Source organism: Eurosta solidaginis, chromosome 2 (genome assembly GCF_040869045.1).
Source record: "Eurosta solidaginis isolate ZX-2024a chromosome 2, ASM4086904v1, whole genome shotgun sequence".
Lineage (NCBI taxonomy): Eukaryota > Metazoa > Arthropoda > Insecta > Diptera > Tephritidae > Eurosta > Eurosta solidaginis.
Genome location: NC_090320.1, coordinates 117,990,587 through 117,999,802, shown reverse-complemented (window position 1 = coordinate 117,999,802; position 9,216 = coordinate 117,990,587). Strand labels below are relative to the sequence as shown.

Here is a 9,216-nt window from a genome sequence, read left to right as displayed (position 1 = left end):
AATTTTTGAAATTTTTTGACTTCAAAAGACCAGAAATCTCGTTATCCGCCTTTATCCGATTTAATTTTTATCTAAAACTTTTTGGTCCCATTCGTAAAACTAAAATAGTACAACTTTAGCTGCAGGAAGATGCAGGTTTTCGTGTAATATTTTGTTTTAAGGAAATATAACAATTTCAAGGGACGAACTTTTCTAGAGATGGTATAAGAAAAATAACGCAAAAGAAAGAATGACAGCTCAAAGTTGACTCCAATAAAAAAAGCAGTTTCAAAATTTATGAGTGGAAAGTTGCAGACGTATTTTAAAAGAAGAAGGAATGACTAGTGATATTTGTTTCGGAGGCTAGTCATCAGTCGAAAAGGAAAAAGGAGTTGGCTTTGCAACTGCTTCTGGCTTGAGGTTATCAGGTCAGTGGTATGCAGCATTAATGGTAGAAACCATCACAAAAAATTCAGACACAACTAAAATATAACATGCCCTTACTCGTCCAGCATCAGTGTTAGTTAAATATACTCTAGAAGAAGCAGTAGCTCTATACATAAATCGAAAGGTTATAGTTAAAACGTATTTAGAAATACGATCTGGGGCTAAACAAAGACATGCTGACATTTACCCATCCTATGAAGTCCATAGAAAAGAAAAAAATGTATGCTATCCTCCAAAGGAATCCATTATTATAACTGATCTGTCAGCGGAAGTCCACCTGCAAACGTTGATGGACAAAACTCTTGAAGGAATGGAAAAAAAGATTTTTGAAGAGAGAAAAAAAGATTTAAAGAAGACAAGGGGTTATTAGTAGATTTTCCAAAACAAGGCTTTGGGACGACCAATGATAGCAACATAGCCAGACGTTTTTTCCAATGCCCTTCAAATGCTCCGGAAATAACGGGAGTTGACGAAAATTTAATTAAGCGATTTGCTGTCATACTTCAAACTATGTCATGTGGATTCGGCGTTGATTCCGAAGCATTTCGAAAGTATGCCATTTTGACCACAAAAATGTTTGTAGATTTGTATTACATACCATCGAGCATTCACAAAATTTTCATTCATGTGGCAGACATTATTAATAAAGGCTTTATTATAAATCAGTCCTTCCAACAGGAAAGCTCTCAGAGGAAGCACTGGAGAATAGAAATAAAGATTTTAAGAGCTACAGGCGAAATATTACAAGAAAGATGTCTCGTAAATATACAATGGAAGATTTATTCAATATATTATTTTTGTCGTCCGATCCCCTAATATACTCTATTTCAGAAAAGAACTCGAATGAATTTAAGGCAAATGAGGCATTCCACAAAAAGTACTTAAACTATTGTCAAACCCAGAAGCGAATTTTGATCAAGGCTCCGACATCTCAGACCTAGATTAAGAGTTCAACTTGTTTCAGCTTAGATTTTTTATCGACTTAAATTTTTTTGATTTTGATTACATTCATTTAAGTTTATTGCAATTACTTATTACTACATACAAAAATATGCTCTTATTCACGATAATACGTTTTCTCTAATGAATTTTTCTAACTTTGATGTAACCTTTCTTGATTTAAATTTATTTAGCTCAATAAAAACGTAAAAAGTGGTGAAATAATAATAAATGTTTACAAATAATATTTATTTATTTTTATGTAAAGACCTTAGTTGGTGAGTAGAGGTAGAAAAATAAGTTATTTATTCCAATCGTGACTTTATATCAGCTAGTTTGGTGATATATCACACTGTGCGCCGTTCAGCAAGTGGTCCTAAGTGATCTTAATTTGAAAGTAATTTCATACGGATGCGAATCCAAAATGGGATCATTCCAACGTTTTTATTGCTTAGTGTCGATAGCTGCCCGTTTTTTTTTTAGTAACCACTTTTCTTTCTTTTTGAATTGTTGTTCCCGTATAAGTTTGCGAAAAAGATTGCGATGACGTGACTTAACCATTCGTGCTTTTAGTCGATGCTCATCCAATTCATTCTTCCAAGAGATATTATTTTCGTCATACAGTTTACCAGATATAACAGACATGTTCATTTTCTGAAATAAAAATGTTATTCAAGTATAATTGTTGACGGATATGTTAGGACAAGGAGAAACGTATATATACGTATATTAGACCATTCATAAAATCCAAAGTATGAATTTATTCGCTCCCCCGCCTTTTACGATAGATTGGAGATAACAAATAAGGTATGTAGAGAAAAAAGGACACATATAGTGGGATCCCCCAGGACCTGAAGCCTAAAAATTGGGTAATCAAAGTTACTAATATTGCAATGCTTATGGCCAGGTCCGACGAGGGGGAAGGGGGAATGGGGGATTCCCCGGGCCCGGAGTTTCTGAGGGGGCCCGTGATTTAGAGGTACTAAGACATTTTTTTAATTCAGGAGAGTCTTCAGTTGTTCCAACGCAACGAATATCTGCATTTCGTTTTAATATTATAGTGAAGTCTGAAAAATAATTTGAAGTCCCGTTCCTTAAAATTTAAGAATAAATACATATTTCATTTGGCAGCTGGCTCAAAACGCTGTTTATAAAACACAATTTCTATTACTCAACTGACGCAAACATGTTTTCAACGTATCACTACTCAGTTGAAAATCTAATTCAAAAGGCTACAATTGATACACTTATCAATAAACAGCCAATCACTGAAACTCAAAAGTGGAACGAAATTTTATATAGAATTTTGGACACTATTTTATTTTTGGGTGAAAGAGGCCTAGCTTTAAGAGGCGAAAGTAATTATCTTGGTGAACGAAACATTTTTTGGGCATCTTATAACTCATAAGCCATTATGATCCGATACTTAGAGATCATTTGAAGTAGGTTAGGATTTCAAAACAGTAGCACAAACGTTTACAGGTTCACTATCTTTCCCCAGACATGCAGAACAAGTTTATAGAAATTTGTGCAAAACACGTGAGGGAAACAATATTAGATCAACTGTAGTGTGCCTGACCACACTAATGCACGCGATACATATTGCTGAGCCAACAGGTTTGATGTCTCGATTGCATAGCTTTACTTATGAGCCACCTGTGACACATAGCTTAACAATGTGTGATCGCATTGCATAGCTTAGCAATGTATGGTCGCATTACAATAGGCACACTTATTTCAGAAACAATTAGCAATTAAGCATTTGTATGTATTTCAAGCGGAAATCGAATATGAAAAATACTCTAAAGTTCAATTTAGCAATTAAGCAATTTTGTATGCATGAGTAGAATTAAGAACTTCACTGTAAACATATAAAAGCTGGCGATGAGCCAAAATAAATTATTCTTGACTACAGACTTAAACCTGGTGGTTGTCTTTATTCAGGAATCAAAGCGTGCATTTTAATGCTCGGACAAATGCGGCTGGAGAGCTAAGATAATACTCAAATCCACACTTCATCTTGGACTAGTCCTACATAGGAGAATTAGGGTAACACTTGACTCAATCCTGATTCAGTAGACTAGGTCCCCTACATGGCGATCCTGCGAAACGAAAACTAGGAATCGAAACTTTTAAGGACGTGCAGACATCCGGCAAATACAAATTAGGTATAGAAACTTCTTGAAAGCTTTTAGTTAGAATTATCATTGTGAATGAGTACTGAAAAGCTCAGAGGGAAGTTCGCTTGACGAAGAATACGTTCGTTATTTACCATCAAAAGAAGTAATAAAACCGATTGATAAAACACTAGCGAATTCAGCAACGATGTCAAATTTTTATCTGGTAACAGCCACTAAAGTCATCCCAACATTCAATAAGGACTTTAAAGAGCTCAACAATTTCTTAGGGCTGATTGAATTCTACCATGATACCCTTGCGGATCAAGCTCAAAAAACGATCCTTATCAAATTCGTACTAGCCACAAAATTGGCGGAACAGGTGAAAAATAAAATCTTGACGGAAGTAACACCTCACCACTTGCAAACGTTGAAAGCAACTCTTAAAGATGCATTCCGATCAAACAAGACCGCCTCTGGGTTGCATGCAGAAATTAATAGAACTCTACAGGTTTCTCGGACAATCCTCACCTTTGCTTCTCGTATACAGAATCTGAAAGCTTCCTTGAATGAAATTCAAATATCTGAGAAGGGAAGCGAACACAGAGAAATAATCGTTAAATTAAACGACCAAATTGGTCTAACGGCCTTCAAAAACGGGCTGGCAGAGCCTCACAAGACAATAGTGGCAGCGGCGAGACCAAAAAAGCTGATAGAAGCAATCCATATTGCAAGTGAAATAACCCCTAGCTCGACTAATAAGAACATGTTCAAACCTAAGAACAATAGCTTGAACAGTAGAAACTACAATGGCAAACATCAAAACAGACGGTTTGGGCAAGGAAAATTCACATATCCCGAGTCTTCAGGACTCGAAGCCACAACACCAAAGACCACAGGATGCCTAGGGGAAGGCAGCACGACAAACTTCATAAAAGCCAGGATAAATGCGAAGATAGTAGCACTGCTGGTTGATTCAGGAGCTGCTATCTCGGTGATAAAAGAGAAAGTTGTTCCAAAGAATGTCGCCACAATAAACTCACTTTGCAAAATAAAAGGCATCGCAAATTGCACAATGACTACAAGTAAAGCAGTTGAAATTGATATCAATTGTCATGATCATAAAATAAAAAAAAACAAATTCTACATTCTGCATCACATAGACAAATTAGAGGCAGAGGGAATACTAGATAGAGACTTCCTAATGAATTACAAATGTAAAATTGACTACGAAACGAATGCTCTAACACTTCAACTGAAGGAAAGCCAAATCACATTACCAATGTACATGCGGTTAGAAGATTCTAAAACAGAGTGGAACCAACATAGAAGAATAAATTATTACAATTATGGAAAACGAAACTGCCATACGGAAAATGACAAGAGGTTTATGACGGTGAGGGATGAACTAGCATTAGACAACGACTCGAATAGTGACAAGAATGCAATATTGCAAATATGCAAAAAATATCAACAAGTGTTTCACTTAGAGCAAGAAAACTTAACTACCAATAACTTCTACAAGCAACACATTGAGCTCGCAGATAGAACACCTGTATATATTAAAAACTACAGAATGCCTCACGTTAAGCAACAGGTGATCGAACGAGAAGTTAACAAACTACTAAATGATGATGTTATCGAGCATTCTACTAGCCCTTATAACTCACCTCTTCTAGTCGTTCCAAAAAAGGGTAACTCTGAAGATAAAAAATGGCGATTAGTGGTGGATTTTAGATCATTAAATAAAAAGATCGTGGATGATAAATTTCCAATATCCCGCTTGGATGACGTTTTGGACAAGCTCAAAGGAGCACAATACTTCAGCACATTAAACATGACAAGTTCATTTCACCAAATTCCATTGGACAATGTTTCAAAAAAGCTAACAGCATTTTCAACAAGCAAAGGACACTACCAATTCAAAAGGTTACCATTCGGATTGAAAATCTCGACAAATAGTTTCCAGAGAATGTTGTCGATTGCGCTCAGCGGACTTACTGACGCGGCATTTCTCTATGTTGTTGTTGTTGTTGTTGTAGCGATAAGGTTGCTCCCCGAAGGCTTTGGGGAGTGTTATCGATGTGATGATCCTTTGCCGGATACAAATCCGGTACGCTCCGGTACCATAGCACCATTAAGGTGCTAGCCCGACCATCTCGGGAACGATTTATGTGGCCACATTAAACCTTCAGGCCATTCCCTCCCTCCCTACCCCCAAGTTCCATGAGGAGCTTGGGGTCGCCAGAGCCTCGTCTGTTAGTAAAACAGGATTCGCCGCGGATAGGTGAGGTTGACAATTGGGTTTGGAGAAGCTATATATTGCACTGGCAACCTGAAAGGTTGCGCTACACAGCCCCTTGAATCTGGTATTTTAGTCGCCTCTTACGACAGGCATACCTACCGCGGGTATATTCTGATCCCCTAACCCGCTGGGGTAGATGACGTAATTATATTTGGGAGGAACCTGCATGAGCAAAAGTGTTAGCCAAATTGAGTAAATATAACCTGAAACTCAATCCTGCAAAATCAAAATTTTTGAAACCAAAAGTCACATATTTGGGCCATCTAATCACAAATAAAGGCGTAACAACTGACCCCAGCAAACAAAGCGTAGTTGAAAACTATCCTAAACCGAGAAACGCCGATGAAGTAAGAAGTTTTGTAGCATTCTGTAATTAGTACAGACGATTTATAAAGAATTTTGCAGAAATAGCACGACCACTGAATCAACTGCTAAAGAAGAACCAACCATTCTGCTGGAAGAGCGAACAAGAGAAAGCCTTTCACACGTTGAAAGACAAACTGCTCTCTCCACCGATTCTTTCGTATCCTGACTTCTCAAAACGGTTTATACTAACTACTGATGCTTCCAACTTTGCCCAAGGAGCGGTACTATCACAAGGTGAAGTTGGGAAAGATAGACCTATTGCATATGCAAGTAGATCCCTAAACAAATATGAATTGAACAAATCAATAATAGAAAAGGAATTATTGGCAATTCATTGGGGTATAAATCATTTTAGGCCTTATCTGTACGACACAAAATTAACCGTATACGCAGACCACAGGCCATTGGTAAGTTTGTTCACACACAATAAGCCTTCATTCAAAATGGAGATAGAAATCAATGCCTGGATATAATCCTATACGAACCGCCAAAATGAATTGAGTCACAAAAACTAATGCACAAAATAATAAGGGACTACCACAACTCAATTCATGGTGGCCACAGCGGCATAAGAAGAATGCTAGCAAAAATTAAGCAAAAATACGTGTGGAAAACATGAGGCAAATGATAATAAAACACGTAAATAACTGCAAAAAATGCGCAAAAGCAAAAGTAACACGATACACAAAAGAAGAATACAATGTCACTGACACACCAACAACGTCTTTTGAGGAAATCGTGATTGACACGACCGGACCGCTTCGACCATCCAAAAATTTCCGTTATATGCTGGCATTACAGTGTGAGTTTACAAAGTTTGTCGTCATTATTCCCCTTGAAACAAAAGACGCAATAACGGTTGCAAAGGCAATTGTCGAACAGTTTATTTTGAAGTATGGGTGTATGCGAAAAATAAAAACTGACAAAGGCACAGAATTCACAAATGAGTTGCTAAAGAATATATGCAAATAATTAAAAACAAATAAAGTGCATTCAACTCCATTTCATCATGAGACGTTAGGTTCAATTGAACGAAACCATAGAGTATTGAATGAGTATTTAATGGCACTGAAAAGCATGGATAATTGGGACGAGCTCATCCCATACTATATGTACTCTTACAATTCGACACCACACACGTCAACGAAGTATTCCCCCTTTGAGTTTGTATTTGGTAAACTATGTGCATTACCGAATGAAATAGTAAGCACCAAAGGAAAAGTGTACAACATAGACAATTACTTGAATGAATTAAAGCTAAAGCTTAGATATGCACATGACAATGCTGCTAAAAACTTGCAAGAAAGAGCTAAAGAAAAAAAAACTAAAGTAAAAAAAAGCAAACTTTACAGTGAATGATTATGTTTACTTGAAAGTAGGCAACAAAAGAAAATTAGAAGTACCATTTGAAGGACCCTATAAAATAATTAGACAAAATGGGACAAATAGCACAATTGTAAAGAACAAAAAGGAAATAACTGTACATAATAATAATCTAGTTAAAGATAGAAGTAAAAAAAAAAAAAACAAAAAAAAATTTCTATTATTTACATAAATAATTTTTCTCTATACATTTACATAAATAATTTACCTAGCATTTTCTATATACTTACCTAAATAATTTACCATATAAACACCCACTAAGATATAAACGAATATAAATTAATTTATATTTTAAGAAACTACAATTAATCTACATTTTTCTTAAGGGGTAGGGTGTAGTGTGCCTGACCACACTAATGCACGCGATACATATTGCTGAGTCAACAGGTTTGATGCCTCGATTGCATTTGACATAGCTTTACACATGAGACACCTGTGTGTGATCGCATTGCATAGCTTAGCAATGTATGATGGCATTACAAGTGGCACACTTATTTCAGAAACAATTAGCAATTAAGCATTTGTATTTCAAGCGGAAATCGAATATGAAAAATACTCCAAAGTTCAATTTAGCAATTAAGCAATTTTGTATGCATGAGTAGAATTAAGAACTTCGCTGTAAATACATATATAAAAGCTGGCGATGAGCCAAAATAAATTGTTCTTGACTACAGACTTAAACCTGGTGGTTGTCTTTATTCAGGAATCAAAGCGTGCATTTTAATGCTCGGTCAAATGCGGCTGGAGAGCTAAGATAATACTCAAATCCACACTTCATCTTGGACTAGGTCCTACATAGGAGAATTAGGGTAACACTTGACTCAATCCTGATTCAGTAGACTAGGTCCCCTACACAACACAAGAAAGCCAAGTATTTTGCTATTATCGTTGATGCTACGCCTGATGCTAGTCACGTTGAACAGACTACGTTCATTTATATATTATGGATTGTAACCAAAAAACTGGTCAGGAAATCGGTGATTTAATTTGCCATACTCTAGGTAAAAATGAAATCCCATTAAAAGATTGTCGTGCACAAGGGTACGATAACAGCGCCAATATGAAATGAGCTTTCAACGGAGCACAACGTCACGTTCTCGACAAAAAATCGAATGCTGATTACTCAGCTTGTGCAACCCACAGTCTCAATTTATGTGGTGTTGATGCTGCAGATGTGTGTGTAGTGTGATGGCTGCAACTACTTTCTTCGGAGTTGTATAAAAATGTTTTACTAGTTTCAGCAGCAGTCCACAACGATTGGACATACTCAAAAAAATGTACCGAGCTCTCTTCACAGTCTTTCAGACACTAGGTGGTCGGCTAGAATTGAAGCCATCAGACCATTCGCAAACCATGTTTCAGGATTAACACAAGCACTAAACGGATTACTTAAGCTAAATTTGACTCCACAAGCATTGAGATGTTACCGGCATTCTCAAGTGCATCAACAAGTTCGAATGTATCTTGCTGTCCTCAACTTCAAAATACTGACTACCATTAATGAAAGAAACGTCGCACTCCAAGCTAGGGACGCCACCTAGATGTTGAGGTCCGACATCTAGATGCCTTATTAGCTGATTTGCAGTTGATCAGGAACCAATGGGAACAATTTTAAACGAATGCAAAACAGTTGCTATTCAATTGAACATCTCGCCAAAGTTTCCGGATATTCGAAAGAGA

At 36.7% G+C, this 9,216-nt stretch overlaps 1 protein-coding gene across 1 annotated transcript in view; it reads right to left on the bottom strand.

The window, feature by feature from the left end:
* Positions 1-1,413: 1,413 nt before the first annotated feature.
* Positions 1,414-9,216, bottom strand: part of LOC137240184 (pescadillo homolog) — a 274,081-nt gene continuing 266,278 nt past the window's right edge. The window contains exon 5 of the mRNA XM_067766124.1: positions 1,414-2,019. Within this exon, the coding sequence (XP_067622225.1) occupies positions 1,810-2,019 (210 nt within the window). The 3' untranslated portion in view covers positions 1,414-1,809. The remainder of the gene's footprint in view (positions 2,020-9,216) is intronic.